Source organism: Sander lucioperca, chromosome 22 (assembly GCF_008315115.2).
Source record: "Sander lucioperca isolate FBNREF2018 chromosome 22, SLUC_FBN_1.2, whole genome shotgun sequence".
NCBI lineage: Eukaryota > Metazoa > Chordata > Actinopteri > Perciformes > Percidae > Sander > Sander lucioperca.
Genome location: NC_050194.1, coordinates 405285 through 422359, shown reverse-complemented (window position 1 = coordinate 422359; position 17075 = coordinate 405285). Strand labels below are relative to the sequence as shown.

At 39.2% G+C, this 17075-nt stretch overlaps 2 protein-coding genes across 8 annotated transcripts in view; both read right to left on the bottom strand.

Annotated features, from left to right (window-relative positions):
- Positions 1 to 8763, bottom strand: part of wu:fj29h11 (protein NO VEIN) — a 62953-nt gene extending 54190 nt beyond the window's left edge. For 3 of the 5 annotated variants that reach the window (XM_031291132.2, XM_035997305.1, XM_031291136.2), the window contains exons 1-3: positions 8377 to 8763; positions 7246 to 7341; positions 689 to 1488 (exon numbers count right to left, since the gene is read on the bottom strand). In XM_031291132.2, the coding sequence (XP_031146992.1) occupies positions 689 to 1477 (789 nt within the window). In that variant the 5' untranslated portion in view covers positions 1478 to 1488; positions 7246 to 7341; positions 8377 to 8763. Of the gene's footprint in view, positions 1 to 688; positions 1489 to 2968; positions 3061 to 7245; positions 7342 to 7531; positions 7612 to 8376 lie in introns of those variants that run through there. The other 2 variants (XM_035997304.1, XM_031291134.2) reach the window with 2 other exon arrangements.
- Positions 8764 to 12111: 3348 nt separating this feature from the next.
- LOC116044127 (ras-associating and dilute domain-containing protein-like) overlaps positions 12112 to 17075 on the bottom strand; it is a 43258-nt gene continuing 38294 nt past the window's right edge. For all 3 annotated transcript variants that reach the window (XM_035997308.1, XM_031291170.2, XM_035997309.1), the window contains exons 13-18: positions 16184 to 16328; positions 15854 to 16038; positions 14002 to 14443; positions 13710 to 13915; positions 12930 to 13069; positions 12112 to 12335 (exon numbers count right to left, since the gene is read on the bottom strand). In XM_035997308.1, the coding sequence (XP_035853201.1) occupies positions 12242 to 12335; positions 12930 to 13069; positions 13710 to 13915; positions 14002 to 14443; positions 15854 to 16038; positions 16184 to 16328 (1212 nt within the window). In that variant the 3' untranslated portion in view covers positions 12112 to 12241. The remainder of the gene's footprint in view (positions 12336 to 12929; positions 13070 to 13709; positions 13916 to 14001; positions 14444 to 15853; positions 16039 to 16183; positions 16329 to 17075) is intronic.

The following is a 17075-nucleotide window of genomic DNA, read 5'->3' as shown; positions in this document are numbered from 1 at the left end:
CAGAGAGGGAAAACTAACCGCCATTCCTCCCAGTCTCTCTCTCAGTGCAGTTGCCTGCATTTCTCGATTGGTATCTGACATGCCCACTTTGAATGTACAGCACTGTGATGAAGCATTAGTTATAGGATGAGGCTGGTGTTATTTTGAATTTCCATGAGATTATTTTGATGTAATCCTTCATACTACTGATACTTTCCTGCTGCCATGAATACTTAGAGCACCAAATGTGTATTAATCCACGACAGACAATAGTCGCCAACAAATAAACAACTTTCTGCAGTTTGAGTTACATTTTATAAAAGTAGTGCCTAGCTGTTATGGGATATTACTGAGCATTTTTAACTCATTAAACTAAATATTTGTGACCCGTTTTTTAAAATATTTTTGGTTGTGGGGTTTCCATTTGGATTGTGACCGTGCCTTGCTAACTAACTATTACCAGCCTCAATAACATTGTGGACTCGTAACACCATGTCTAGCCAATGTAAAATGTCTACACTGTCATTGTGCATTGGTTTATGTCGAGTTTTATGTCAGGGTAACTAGCACCATGTTTGGATGAAACATGCACTTTCCAGGTCACTACTAGCTATAAGTTAAATGAGTGTTATTGTAATAGTGTTGCTTTAATGTCAAATATATTCAGATATACATATATACATTAGAAACAAAAGCTAACAGAACTGACCTCTACGACCCTTTGGTACAGCTGTTGTTGGCTCAATTTCTCAGCTGGCTTGGGCGCAGTAAAGAGTGGGTTAATAGGAAGATAGTCGGTGGAAAATAAAGAGGCAGTGCTAATCAAAGGATGACCTAAAAGGTTAACTCCTGCCTGGTTGGAAGTCACATAGTCAGAGCTGACATCCACCTGTGGCACTGTAACACTCTGAGTAGTGCTACTCTTCCCAATAAGTTTTTCAGTTCTCTGTGGTGTTGTAGGCCTGCTGTCATCTATGGCTTTTGCTGGCTTCCCAGCAACAGGCTGATTTTGAGGCTGGTGGATCTTATGGAACACCAAATCCCCACATACAACTAGATCTTCTTTTAAAGATGCTACCAGGCAGGAAATAGTTTTGAAGCCCAAAGAGGCTAAGGCCAGGTTGTGGCGATATTTTTGGCTGTAGACTATAGCCACCATCTTCAGAGGAATCCCATCTGGGTGTTCTGTCATCATGGCCACAATATTTTCTAGAACGTTCTCAATCTTCTTGTTGTCTTCTGTAGCTTTTGCTGATGCTCCAGCTCCAGTTACGATCTGACTATCATGGCGACTGGACTTGTAAAACACCAGTTCCCCCTCCACAACCAGATCCCTGTCCAGGGAGGCTACCAGGCTAGCCATGGAGTCGAAACCCAGGGATGATAAAGTCAGGTTCTTGTGGTAGGTCTGGCCGTAGAATACAGCCAGCTTTTTAAGGGGGATCCCATCTGGGTGCTGCTTCACCATGGCCACTATATTCTCCAGAACCTTCCCCATTTTGAGCAATGCTATCCGGGGAAAAAGAGACCATTAATATCAGATAAACACTGCAAAGTAGTTTACCAGTAGCCTGTGCTCTCACTAATAAGCTACATGCATGTGGTTTAAGTAATTTGTATTAAAACACACACAAACTACACATAAATATCCAACAGAGAATTATCCTTAATGTTAGAGAGAGAACAAAAAGATGCAGAAACCTCTATACTGGAAACCCTACAACAGTAGCCATCAATATGAGGGCTAAGTATTGTTTGAAATGTACTGGTGCCATTTATAGAAATTGTCTGTGCCGATATATTGGCCAATATTATCTTATCAAAGATAAATGATATGCTAACTGATAAATAAAAATAAATTAGTTGTTTTGTAGTAACAGTGGTCTCGCATTGCCAGACCTTTCTCCACAGCACTGTGTCAGCGCTGCAGTTTGGTCATCTGGCGCGTCAGGCTTTATCCCAGCAATGTACTTCCGTTGAGCCAGACTATAGTAACAGTAGTTTATTTTTCAACAGTAACATGTCCCACTCAGTACATATTTTGGTCATCATTTTTGAATAACTAAATGGAAGGGATTTAAATAAAAAAATGGACATTGGCAGATGTATAATTATTGGATTTTTAAAATCACCATCAGCCTGGCTATAATGCCTATATATAAGTTAGTAGTTTAAATCTGCTACAATCAATATTTTCGTATTAACTATGAATCTAATGTCTACGTTTAAGTGAAAGAGGCTGCATGTAATTATTAGTATTAGCTTTATTATTATTAACAAAAATAAATACATTGTTCAAACAGTTGCACAATAACTTTGTCTAAATATATTCTGTCTATAACTAGCAAAGTCTCCTGATTTCTTGATTTAGATGTTGAAATTTTGATGAAAGAATAAGACTAACAATCTATCCAAACATTTGATTTGATTTGACGATTGCGATGACAGCTTGACAGCTTTGTGATATAATGCTATGGACACACTTTGGTCAGTACTGAGAAAGTATGGTGATTTAATACTTAATAGCCCTAGCAAATATTCTTGTCAATGTTGACGAAAACTAAAATTGCAATATTGAATTGGAGGGCTCTCATTACCAAATATTTTGCCTACCAGATCAAACTGTCACTCGTCAAACCAGGTAGCCAATAAAGTATAGTGATAAATTGAGCACAACAAGGCAGATTATTCTCTTTTCTAACAGAGGCACACCAAATGAACCCTTAGTGTTTGTTTATGACTATACATGTATACAAAGCTGGCAGACAGCACAACACAAAGTTGAAAAGGTTTACACTATCAACCCATCTATAATACTACCCCAGCTTGTAAACTGTATTTTCTTATTTGACAAACCATGGCATTTCAATTACAGAAATAATCATACAAAACATGAAACGTTGCCAACATATGTAGATGCACGTGGACAAACTAAATTCAAGAGTAGAAAGTTGCATAAAAAGTAGGAGAGAGATTGGGTCAATCTTACCTATTCTTTCAAATTACAAGATGTGTTGGTGATCTCAATCAGAAGCTGAACTACTGTGTATAAACAGGCATCCTGTTTTAGCTTATAAACTCCCATCCCTCCCTCCCTCCCTCCCTCCTTTCCTATTGTGTTTCATTCTGAGCAAAGTCACAGAGAAATGAAACTGAAAGTAACTGGTAAGCTCATTCAGTCTGGCTGATTGTGACCAACAGTCACACTCTCATATTCCTGGAAATGGTTATGCCACATCTCACGAGCAAAGCAATAAAAACAGACAACAATAACGCTAACAAAAGCAGCTGGAGTTGCAGTAGAGAAGCATACTGCCTGTCTTTCATGACCTACAGTAAATCTATTTGTCTGAGGCACTAATTCATTTAAGTATGTTCTGCAAAGACAAAAACCTAATGATACAGTATTTACCAGATGACATGGTAATAGAAGTAAGGGAAACTGGTGACATCAATGACAAATATAAGAGATCATGTGACTGAGGAACGGAGGGGTAAAACTGGCTTTGAGTTTCACATTCCTGGCTTGCCCCAGCTGATTCACCTCAACTGCTGAAGAAACGAAACAGAGATTAAATTCCTTTTCACACCAGTGAGTCTGGAACGAAACGAGAAAAAAAAATAAAAAATGGAAGGCTGAGCTTTATTGCATTGTTTTTTGTCATTTATGACTGGACTGAACAGAGTCTAAATGTGTTTATCCTATGTATGCATTTATTATATGTGATACATGGCCTTTAATACAAGACTAAATAGTCAGTTTATAATGGGTGCTAGTAATACCTCCGGGGCTCGTAGATTTCTTAAGAAAATCTCACTTAGCTCATATGCTTTCATTGCCGGTTGTAATAATAATAATAATAATAATAATAATAATAATAATAATAATAATAATAATAATAATGATAATAATAATTGATGTAACGCCATTTATTATCCTATATGTTCTGGTTTTATAGTATAACTTTAACAATGACTACATGTCATTTCTGACATGTACAGTATAATGTCCATAGCATAACGCCAGCTAATGTATTTGGAAATGAATAGTTCTCTATACGTTTCCTTGAACAAAGCATGTTTACCCCGTTTTTGTAGGGTATGGCCATCGGACCAACTCTAGTGCTGCAGCTTCAGAAACGCACATACCTTAAAAATAAATAAATAAAATAACAAAAACAACAGAAACCGACCTTATATCGCCTTATAACTGTCAATGCCTGTTTGTCTGCCACAGTTGCAAAAGATTCATTATTTTTTTGCATTTCGTTACTAAGGGCGTTTTCACACATGAAAGTCCGAACCAAGGGCCGGACCAAGGTTCATGTTTTTGTTACACTGTATACATTTGATCCAGTAAGTTTTGGTTTCACACTGCAGTTACACACTGCAGTTATGCAAGCGCACTAAAGATCTGTAAGTGACAAAACTACGTCCTGCCGTCATCACATACGTGAGCTGCGTCTCCAGATACTTATAATTGATTGGTTTGTAGACGGGCTTCCCCGTCCTCTCGTATCCTCTCTCTGTGTCGGAGTTTTTTCAACTGACTGCTGCTCTCCCCTACTGCCGCGGCTCTTTTGGTTTTGTTGTGATGTTGAGAAGCAAAGACACGGGAACTTTCTTCCTGGAGCATTTATTCAGAGACAAACGGAAACCTACACTGTACATTTACTACCACTTAACAAATAAACTGCTGATGTATTCTCTGCTCTGATAGCCGACAGCTGTCTGCTCTGAGCGCTGACACCGTTACTGTCTCTCACGTACACACTAAGCACCGAGCTATTCCTTAAAGGAGCTTCCCCGGTCTTGTAACACAAGGAGAGCCTGCCAGAGCTTCTTGTATTTGGTCCGAAAGTCCAAACCATCCAAAAAATGCTTTCACACTATAAACGAACCGGACCATGGTTCAGTTTGGTCCGGACCGAGACCACCTCTTTTGGTCGGACCAAACTTCGGATGTTTGGTCCGGAGCGTGGTGTGGGGGAGGTTTCACACCTCTAATTTTGGTTCGGATCAAACCGAAAAGTCTGAATGTCCGGACCAAATGAAGTATGTGTGAAATCACCCTAAGTGTTTGATATGTACTTCTCATGTGCATTTGCTATCTAGCCATAGACCCAGGTGGGGCTACTGAAGTTCAGACTCCCTCTCCATTGGCTGACCATACAGGCCTGATGATAAGGCCGTCCACACCACCGAACACCACAATGTGAACATCCACACAGCGATGTGGGCTACCTGGTGGGCTGTCAGATCTGTGCACAGCAACAACACCTTTGACACATAACCGACAGTATGAAAATAATATCCAAAACCAGTGTTTCCCTCAGATTGAGAATATACTTGCGGTGGTGGGTGGCGCAGGATGTGACAGCGCGGCGTGTGATGGCAGGGTTCAGTAATAAACTAGTCAAACAAAGGTTTATAAACTATTTATTGAAAACAATGACTACATAACATTAAAAGATCATTTAGAAATAACTAATTACATATTAAACAAATCAGACTAAAAGATGATACAGATGAAGTGTAGCCTTTGATGTGCTTTGTCAATTAAATCTGGTTGGTTTGTCAAATGTCATGGTTCAGCAGATAAAATACTTTATTACCCGAAGCCCAAATGTTATTAACAACTTAACTTTAAAACTATACTATGATCCATAAAGACAGTTATGTTCTTATACATTTCAACACGGTCTCCTCCTAACTGCTGTTAAATCATATAAGACTAGGGCTATCTAAAGTTAATTCTTGTTCATTTTGTTTGTTATAGATCATTGTTCATTTCTTGAAGTGTTTTAATCCATGTTTTGGGGATCCTAACACGCTGTTTTGTACTATACATGTTCGTGTTGCACCCATTAAGATCTCATCTGAACAGATTTATGTAATTCCAACAACTCTGAGTTGTGGTTTAAAACTTCTACAGCCAACTTAATAAAATGACGGGTTTTATTTGGGCTCGAGTCCATAAATACAGTTAATGAATATGGGCACAGAGAACGGGAACTGAAGGCTCGGTTGGCAATGATTAGCTCCGGTTAGCAGTTAGCTCCGGTCAGCTCCAGTTAACTCCATTATAAAGATATGGAGTGGAGCAGACAGCCGCGGAGAGGGGTAACGACCAGGCTCTGATAAATGACGTTCAGGGAGCTTTCACAGCAGCGTGGCTGCAGCGCTTTTATGGTTCATTAGTACAGTTAAAATTTCTTTAAAATCGAAAGGATCCAACACCAGAACGTACAACAGTCTAGAGCTAAAGACACTGTGTAGACTAGCTGCATGAGTAAGCATCTCTACAATGATTTCTCAACTGTTCATCACTCATAGACAAATGGATTGCATCTTTTCAGCTTCTTTTCTTTTTACTTAAAAAAAATCAACTAGATGGCATTGGTGTTGCTGATTGCATTGCTTAGCTGCATAGTAAATTAAATGTTAAATGCAAATTAGAATTGAAGGACAAGGCACAGTACTTTCTTGTACTAAATGTAACTCTGATCCACAGTCTCTGTATCCAGATTTTATACAATAAGGCCCCATTTATACGAATACGCTCGTGGGTGAAAAATGTGCCTTTCGTTTGGGGCTTAAAAAATGCAAAAAAGTGAAACCACCCTCCAGAGTGGAAATCTTAAAAACGCTCCACCGTTGCGTTCCCGTCTAAAGGGTAAGAACGCACTGTGCGAGAGTGTGTGTGTGTGCTGTGTGCCGCGTGTGTGTGCCGTGTGTGTGTGCGCCGCATGCGTGTGTGTGTGTGTGTGTGTGTGTGTGTGTGTGTGTGTGTGTGTGTGTGTGTGTCGTGTGTGTGCGCCGTGTGTGTGTGTGTGTGTGTGTGTGTGTGTGCCGTGCCGCGTGTATGTCGCGTGTTTATCTGTGTGTATCTTCGCACTACTAGGGAGAGAAGTAGAAGGAAGGTTCTACGCAGGCGCACAGACTTGGTGGGGTTGTGTGGCAGTGCTTCACACTACCACCTAGCCGCCTGATGTGTATACTACATTGAATTTCACACACTTTTGCGTCACCATATGCACGCAGATTTCCCCCCCAAAACGCTTGTCTAAACGCGGAATAAAAAGTGAGAATACAACGCCACTTCTGCGTTTTCTCTTCAGATCGTTTCCGTCTAAACATAGCCTAAGGTAAACTATTCTGCTTCAAGAACAAAAGAGCAATGTTTGCAAGAAGTCAGTGGCAGCAAAGAAAACAGCTGTGTGCATTTATAGGGCCACTGGTAAAAGCAAGCCACCAATAACATACCTTGAATTGGTCAGTTTGTGACTGTGGTCAGTGCATCATGTCTTCTCTCTCCTCACAGCTAGGGCTGTAGCTTACAGCATAGGGAAAGCTCGGCAACTGATGATGAGGACAAGAATATATGAGAGAACGGTGATGATAACAGAAAAGTGACTGACCTCAATGGCTAAGCTAATTTATTTGTGCAACGCAAACTCAAAACTAATCAGTCAAAACATTAGGTCACAAAGTTCAATAACTTGTTGAACCCAAGCCAGTTTTGTGAAGTTGAGACTTGACAAGTACTCACCCCTACCCAGCATAGTTAACACAGAGATGTTTCCCACCTACAGTGAGGGTGATGATTTTGCTTGGCATGAAATATATGCCTGCTGCCTCCCTTGTATCCTGTTGATTGTATCCTGTTTCCCACACTGTATGGGGCTTTTCTCTTTATTTGATAGTGACAGTGGATAGACAGGAAAGGTGGGAGAGAGATGGGGGATGACACGCAGCAAAGGGCTGCAGGTCGGACTTGAACCTGGGCCGCTGCAAAGAATTCCTACCCTACACGTTATGTAACTTAAAAATAATAACATCAAGTTTTGCCTCTCTTTAGGTGACAGAAGTGAAAATGAGTCATCCTCAACATATGTTGTGTTTTGGATTCACAATGATGAAGACAGTTGAGGAACAATTAGATAGCCTACAAAACAGGATGATTCTTTTTCTTGGCAATTATCGTGTTTTACCCTAATGCTGTACAGACTTTTTAGCATTCTAAATTTATTATCAAATGGCTTGAAAAATAGTGCATAGCTGGCATAAATGAAGCATGCCACCAGACTCCCCCCAAAGGATTACAACGTCTGGCTACGCCCCTGGCATTATGTAGGCTATCTAGGGGGAAAATATAATTAAACTTTACTACATTTCTCTTCCATTAATAACACAAATTACATCGTGGAATTCCACACTTACAATGTACTTCTCCTCCTCCTCCTGTCAGACGGTAATCTAAGTTAAGGTTAATTTATCTGGCAAAAAGCGCGTGCAACCAGAGTAACTGCAAACGTTAACTTACGTGTTAGCAGTACTTTAAAACAACAAAACTTGTTAAAATAGCATGACTGACTGACTCTCCAGCTAAGTTACCTGTTATTGTCCCAGACAATTGCCTTTAGTTGCAGTTGTCGACTGTGTATCTTCACTGTCACTCTTTCATTCAACACCCTCCGTCTGTGGGCTGAAGAAAATAACAATGGCAATGTAGAACCAATTTAACGTAACGTTACTTTAGCTAGCGGAGCTGCTATGCTGGCTAACATTTGCAAATAATACTAGAAGTATAATGATATAACTTTAAATTAATCATATAAGTCATTCAATAACGAGCTGTAAAATAGCCAGTGTCACAGTATTGGTATTTCGGATCATAACACCGCTGCAATAAGTGCCATACGGTACAAAATTAAGAAGCGAAACTTATAAGATGCTCATATTGTTTGCCTGTTTCCCACTGTTAGCAGGCTACCTAGCTAACATCATGCTGCATTCAAGTTGTATGAAAAAGATAGTAAATACAACTACTCTACTCTGAAAAAAAATAATTAATGTACAGAAATAGCTCAAAATACCACTCACTTCAGCCACAAATGATTGTTCATCCCAGCTTTCTGCTGGTATGTGTGTCTTAATGATTGGGGTTTTGTCTTGTCCCTTATTTTGTTCGTTAATGTTTATCATTAATAGTAATAAAGTGATATAGAAATAGAAACATGTCATCTAATAAAGACTGCATTTCAGTCCTTATCATCCCGACTATAACTATTTTTATTTTCAGTGTGAAAGAGCAGATTGGTTGCACACAAATAGACGAGTTTACCGGTGTTTCAGAGAGAACTAACTGAGATGATGGACAGACGGTCTTTATTACTGGTGGCGTGAATAGTTCACTTCCTTAGACTGAATCGAAACATAGGAAACAAAGGTGCAAATATTCGTTGAAGTAGCATTAAATACAATTTGATAGCCTACTATCACATTAAATAACTTAAAGCTGCGATATGCAGTTTATTTTTGGCGTCGTTGGGCAAAAATACCATAATAACATATTTAGCATATTGTAATTCAAGTGGTATGAGAGAAAACCTTTGTATGACAGTGTTGTCCAGCAGAGGGCAGCACAGACCTGCCAATCGTAAACGTAAAGCACTGTCATTCATGGAGCAGGGGAGCCTTCTCTTTTACGGTTTTTCTCAATTGATAAAACACAATTTCTGAAACCTTGCTCCATTTTCTGAAAACATTAAACACAAAACCTCATCTTCAAGCACTATTTAAAAAACCTCTGACTCCTCTCCCAAAATGAAACTTTCGCCTCAAAAGGCAGTTTTACCTGTGTTCAAAATCAAACACTGCTCTCAAATCATAAACAAAGTGATCAAAATGATATACACTATCAAGCAGTCAGTAAACAATACACCAAAAAATAGAAAACACATTGTTCAAAACATATAGTTCTCAGGGAGAAGTACATTTTTAATCTCAAAACAAATTTCATATTTTTCCGTCATTGTCTTTTGATGAACGAAAACATGTTCTATCATAGTAGCTCAAAATTGATCAGAAATTACTACTCTGCTTTGCTCTTTGCAATTTGTTTTGTTCTTCCTCCTCCTTGTACCCCTATTTATACAGTACTGTACCCTGCATCTCACAAACTTGTCCTTTGTCTCTATGATACTATAATTCTTGTTCTTTGTTGATATGAACCTGCAACCAGTCAAAATCTATTGAGCAGTCAGTACTGTTACAGTAACAAATGGAAAGCACAATGTTCAGGGCCATACAACTTGTTCATTGTACAGTATACAGCCTACAATGCACTGTACTACAGTATACAATATAGGGACAAAAATCAAAGGAGTAAACATGATCAATGTGCTTCTTCTTGTCTTTGGGCTGGGTTGTCCCTCCTGAGGCAACGGGGGAAGAAGCCTCTTGTGTGTCGTATCCAGCCCTGACATGATTCCTCACCTATATCACCACAGGCTATCCATTCTCAGACTTTCTCCTTCCCACCTTCAACAACCTGTTTGTTCTCTGAACTGGCTTATATTGGTTGTGTCACATCATTTGAAACAAGTGAAATCAATTTTGAGTGGTTGTGTTCAATCAATGACATGTACATATTTGTATTTGATTGTTGCCACTTGTGTTTACCAGTATGGTTGACATGTACATTAGAGTGCAGAATGTGTTTTGAGAATGAGAATGTGTTTAGAGTTTTGCTGAAAAGTCTAAGTGAGATCTGCAAATTGTGTTTTACCATGTGAAATGGTTTAAAAATGGTAACAGACTGCACAACTAGCTTTAGAACTTTGTTCAGCCAATGGGTTTTAGTGTTTTAGCAATTGAGAAAAACTGTAATAAAGGGAGATGCATTGTTCATGCCAAAATGAAAAACAATCAACTATCAGATTACAAACTCCCAAACATGGATTACAGTGTTGGCCTAAAAAATTAGGTAGGCTATTGGTCGGTTTATGGCCAGTGGCAGAACAGCACAATATATATATATATATATATATATATATATATATATATTAATATTATAAGGATTTTTGCCTCTTCCTTTGACTATATATGATAATTGCTTATTTCGTCCTAAATATTTAATGTTGTGAGCAATATTTAAATAAAATAAAGTTGTCGGGTGAAGAGGTACACAGATAATTTACTCAAGTAAAAGTATTACCACAGCTGGATGTACTCTGGTACAAGTTAAAGTCCTATTCAAACCTGTACTCAAGTAAAAGTCCAAAAGTATCAGCATCAAAACTTATTAAAGTACCAAAAGTGAAAATACTCACAATGCAGAATGGCACATTTCAGAATAATGTATGTGATAGTATTGGATTATAATATATATTTCGATTTGTATGATTTCAATGTTGCAACTGGTAAAGGTGGGGCTTATTGCTTTATCTATGATAAGAATATATCATCTCTATTTGTTGATAATATTTTGTATTCATAATTTGAATCTGTAACGAAAACCCATAGCTCAATTTATCAAATAAATGTAGTGGAGTAAAAAGTACAATATTTCCCTCTGAAATAAAGTGGAATAGAAGTATAAGCAAACAGAAAATGAAAATAGGTAAAGTACAAGTACCTCAAAATTGTACTTAAGTACAGTACTTGAGGATATGTACTTAGTTACTTCACACCACTGTTTCCCAGTCTCAATGACGTGAAACATGGTCATTGGCCAAGCAGTTACGCAAGGTCACATGGGCGTTTGCGCTCACGTGGAAACCGGCATGCATCAATCTACCACTTCATAGAAACTTTTTATGGAGAAATCTCACAGTTCTATTACGTTTTACAGTGGACATTTGTAGTTAATTGAGAAGGTAAAACTTTTTGTTTATGCTGCATCTGGCTGAACTTTCAATGCACTTTGTACCGTGCACTAAGCGCTCCATTCTGCACGAATTTCTCACTCTCAAACAGCCTAATTAAGCCTATCCCAATATCTCATGAGAAGAAAGCCAGAATCAAAATTTTAATATATCCTATGAAGGAGATAATAGCCCATATGTAGAAGATAATGGGCCTCATGCAGAAATATTCTCTTAAATTTTCTCAACTTTCAGTCAACTCCAGATGCACCAAAAGTTCTTAACCATTCAAATCTGCTCTTACCCAGATGTGATGAATGATGAATCCCACTTGATCTTAATTGTTTATTAGCATAGGTAATAAGGACAGGTGTTGTGACGTGTGCAAATACTCTGGTACCTGCCCAAGAATTGGCGCGATCAAAAAAAGATTTTCAGATCAGTACTGGTGGTACAGAAAAATCAAAAAACAGCTAAAATATATTATAATCATATACTTTATTTTTGTCCTCAAAACACTCATATCCTTATTTTAAGGCCAATGTTCTGAACTTGAATGTTGGAAGTGCGCTTATGGTGCATTAACAGTCCTGCAGCAGTGAAAAACGACATCAGCAATCAGTCTGTATAGCTTTAGCCATCCAGTCAGATCTGGCCACCAGCAACCTCAGTCTGTCACCTGACGACTGGATCAGCTCCTTTCCCCTAACAGAGACAAAATAGAGACACAGAGGTGGAAGAGGTGTAAATACAAAACAGCAGTTATCCACATTTGCTATTTAAAGATCCCATATCATGCTCATTTTCAAATTAAAACTAGTGTTTTGTGTTTCTACTAGAACATGTTTCTATGCTTTAATTTGAAAAAAGTCATTGTTTTTCTCATACTGTCTGTCTGAATATACCTATCTTCACCCTCTGCTGAAATTCCCCCCCCCCCCGAAGAAGCCCAGTCTGCTCTGATTGGCCAGCGTTTCTGGGTCTTTCACATCTGTGCACTCTGCCTCTCTGAACCGTCATTGCAGCCTGGGAATGACTGTAACGTCACTGTAGCAGCACTCTCTACCTATATATAGTATCGTTGTGACATCACAACCATACGGAAGTACAGACGGCTCGTTTAATGACACTGAATACGGGCTGTGTGCATTTCTCTGTAGATTGAGCATTTTGATACTTTCACAGTATTTATGCATAACCTCGACCTGCTTTATAATTAAAAAAAAAGACATGGAAGTCTCACTTTTTACAATATGGGACCTTTAAATATGAGTTTGCTCAGATTTGAATCATTCGTACCGCTGATAGTCCAGTCCAAGCAGACTGACTCCGTTAACAGCCAGGATTCTGTCTCCTGGTACCAGCTTCTCACACCGGGCTGCAGGAGAGTCTGGAACTACTGCTCGGATGAACATGCCTTTCACCCTCAAGGAAGCGTCCTGAAAGATGAGGTCAAAATGTCATAGACTCACTGACACCCAAGACTTTGTAGTCAGCTGCCACACAGCAACGTTTAAAATCCCACACTAAACAAACAAACATCCAAAACACCCTTTTTCACTTTATCAATGTTTTCTTATTCTTTCTTGCTTAATGTTCTGGGTTACATTTTTAAAAATCAAAACATTTTTCAGAAGCTGTCTCAAATGTCAGTGTTGAAACAATCAAAGTTTTAAAAATGATTTTAAAACTGCATTTCCATATGTCAATAACATACCTGTGATTGCATATATCTAAATATCTGCAAGTTGATCTTCATAGAGTACTGAAATTACACCAATTGCTGCAGGTATGGTAGGAAAACAATAATATCAATAGTATATATATATATATATATATAAAAACGTATTTTTATTTTTTTGAAGGTGTGAGGCCTTAGAAGCGCAAGACCCAGTGCAGTCGCACACTTTGGAACTATGGTTCTTCCCTGGACCATCAGGGGATGAACATCACAGTTTGACAAAAGTCGACGAGTGAGTTGAGGGGTCGTAATTAGCTCAGACATGTCTTTAATAACAGCAGGACAGAGAGAACCCAGGGTTAACTATGTATTATCAGATCTGCATCTCTTTCACTCACCCATGTGTCAGCCAGAGCAAGACCAAGTCCACTTTCACCTCGCTCCAGCTCCATACTAAAAACCTCATCATTATTGTCATCATAATGGTCATCCGCCTCTTCCTCCTCCTCTTCCTCTTTCAGTTCAACAAATGTTTTCATACTGGGGCAATCTGACTTCAAATGGTCTACTTTCAGTGCAGCCAGACATTCAAATACTAATCCACCTAAGGAGAAAATAAACATGCTCAGTTTTCTCTTACTGTAGACAAACAAAGACAACCATCAATGGTGATGTAGTTCTATGCTCTACCTTCATCATGTGTATCTACACCAGAGGACCAGGGAAGTGTCTCACTGTCACCCTTCATCCAAGGATCCTGGTATGCCTTTACCGTATCAATAGAATCTGTGATGTGGGGGGTGTTGGGTGGGGTGAGGAGACAGGAAGGGTCCAGAGCTGACCTCCTCATCTCACTGCTCTCTCTTGTCTGCAGCTCCAGATGTCTTAGCTTCTGAGACAAAAGGAGGGCTCCACAGGAGCTGAACTCATTTGGGTATTGGGTGGAGGACGGAGAGGGAGGTGATGAGGGTGATGGAGGTAAGGCACCAGAGGTAGTAGAAGGGGGGTGGCGGTCATGGACAGTAGCCTGAGATAAGACCATCTTAACTGGCGATCTATCCAAGGTTTCCAGACTGGCTTTTGGAAGAATATCCATCTTAGTCAGTTTAGCCTCCATGGGAATGGAATCACCCTGGATGACAAAAGAGAATTAGAATAAATGAGAAAACCAAATTCGAAAATTGTCATTCTTTAAAAGGAAATGCCACCAATTTTTCACATTAAAGTGTGTTTATAGGTCTTGGGCAGTACTATTACATATGTGAAAAACATTGTATTAAGCCTTTTGTGTCTCCAGAGGAAGATTTTTTTTTTTAAGTTTTCATTGGCCTTAATACTGTGTTCCATTTACCTCGAAAGTTGGAAGCTGGAGCTGGGAATGACGTCACACCGGTGTTGACCGCGTTCCAGTACAACAAGTAGGAATTAACTGTTATTTCACAGTGGGGTTTGCTCTAGCCGGGTTAGCCATTGTTAGCAATACCAGCTGATAACAAAGCATTAGGATGTATTTTGTGCATACAAACACCATAGCAACATGTCCACATGATTAATGAGACACAAATAGGACAGAAGTGCTAATAAACAGTGTATTACTACAGCTTTTACTACTGTTGATGCACGGAGCAGCCATGTTGGATTTTGAGGTCAGGGTTGATTCTCCCGACTTTCCGAGTCGGAAATCCGACTTCAGGGGGAGTTCCAATTCAAATTTCTGACTGGGAACTCCCTGTTCAAATGGAACGCACCATTATAGTGCCCACCAGTCTTGTATAAAGTACTTGAAAGCAATACTTGAGTAAAAGTACAAGTATCTTATCAGAAAATGACTTTGGTTGAAGTTAAAGTCACTTTTTAGAATATTACTTGAATAAAAGTTTTAAAGTATCTGATATTAACTGTACTTAAGTATCAAAAGTATTTTTCTGATATTAGAAGTAAAAGTAAAAGTAGAAAAACCCTTTGATTATGGCCAAAGGTGTGTAACGTTATCTTTATCATCACTGTCGTCGGGGTGTTCATCGTCTGTTACCATGCCTGCAGCAGGTGCTTCCATGACACTATCAGTTATTATGCTTCCTCCTCTTCTTCTTTATTTTGGCCTATGTTTTTTTTTTTTTTTGCTTTGCAACAAACAGGCATTACGTCACCAACTGGAATGGAGCGTGCATTAACTTGCAATCTAGGAGCAATGATTCGACAAACCTTCCTTTTTCCAGTGTAACAAATTTCTTCTGATTTTATTTTGTAGTAACGAGTCACTAAGATACTTAGGGGAAATGTAATGGAGTAAAAGTAAAAGTTTCCAGAGATATAAATAATGAAGTAAAGTACAGATATGTGAAAATTCTACTTAAGTACAGTATCAAAGTATTTGTATTTCATTACATTACAACACTGGTGCCCACTCTTATGTATGCCAAATCTGCTATCTCGGCCAAGTATAAACCTTACATCAACCATATTTCCAAACTTTCGTCATTAGAATTATTTATCTTGTTCAGTATACCTATGTAAAAATCAAAAGGCATGAATGTTGTACCTTTTGCTCCTCAGTAGCTGTCACCTCATCGGACTGTGAGTCAGAAAGGGTGGACATGAACTCTTTCAGTTTGTCCAGCTGTTCCCTCAGGGCTGAATCTATTACCTGCCTACTCAGTTGGATCTGGTAACCCCCATCTGGCAGCACCAGAGGATGGTGGGTGTCAAAGCTCTCCAGGATATCAGCTGAGGGAAGAAGGGCCATATTGCATTACAATAACAATAAATAAAAGAAAAAGTCATGTGAATCTTGTGGATTATGATATTTCTAATTGGTAATGTGAATTAAGACAGAATGGGATAATAGTTGACCAGTATGTTGACCTCTCACCAGTTTCGTGTGCCACAGCCTGGTCCTGAACAGATGGAGTCCATGTGTGTCTGCAGGGAGATGCTGGGCTGTAAAGACTTAGCAGGTGGTTCAGCTGGGCTGGACTCAGGGAAGGGTAGTCAGACCGCAAGGACACCCAAGATGTCTACATACACAAAAATGTTACAGTTATATGGTGTCTCATGGGAAAGATAAATCATCTTATTGCCTTATTTCTGTGCAAGTACCATACTTTACCACCATGGCTAATCCTATAGTCTATATTCTATTTCATGTAACTTTTACAGGGATAAAAGGGAAATTAATGTCATGATAAACCAAATGTAACCAAACCAAACAGGGTGGAAGACAGAATGGCTGACTGCCACCAGCAAATATGTTTGCAGCCAGACTTAATATCTCCCTGACGACCCACTAGGCTCCTGGAGGGGGAGGCCTGCTCAGAGAGGGTCGTCACAGGGATACATTCAGATACACAACAAGGGAAAGTAAATTTTGAATAAGAAATTAATAATGGTATTGGCAATGTGACAATGCCTGTTAGAATTCATAACCTCTTCCCTCACACAGACAACCTAAAGATATTTAAAGGGAGCACACTTGGCAGGTGCCACAAATTGGAGGCCTTCCTCAGTGAGGGCAGCTTTGGTTTTGTGCACACTGACACATTTCTCAATTTGAATACTTCCGTAAGTACACTTACATGTAATACACTGTGTACACTATGGCTGCATCTCATGGCCCTTATTTGATAGTTCCTTGACTTCTCGGTCCTCGGCTGAACCGGAAGTTGTTCCGTCCCTTCTCAGTGAAGGCCGTCTCAAAGCTCTTATTTCTGCCCTGAGGACCGAGCATCAAGGACGGATCATTGAGGAGCTATAGCCGAGGATAT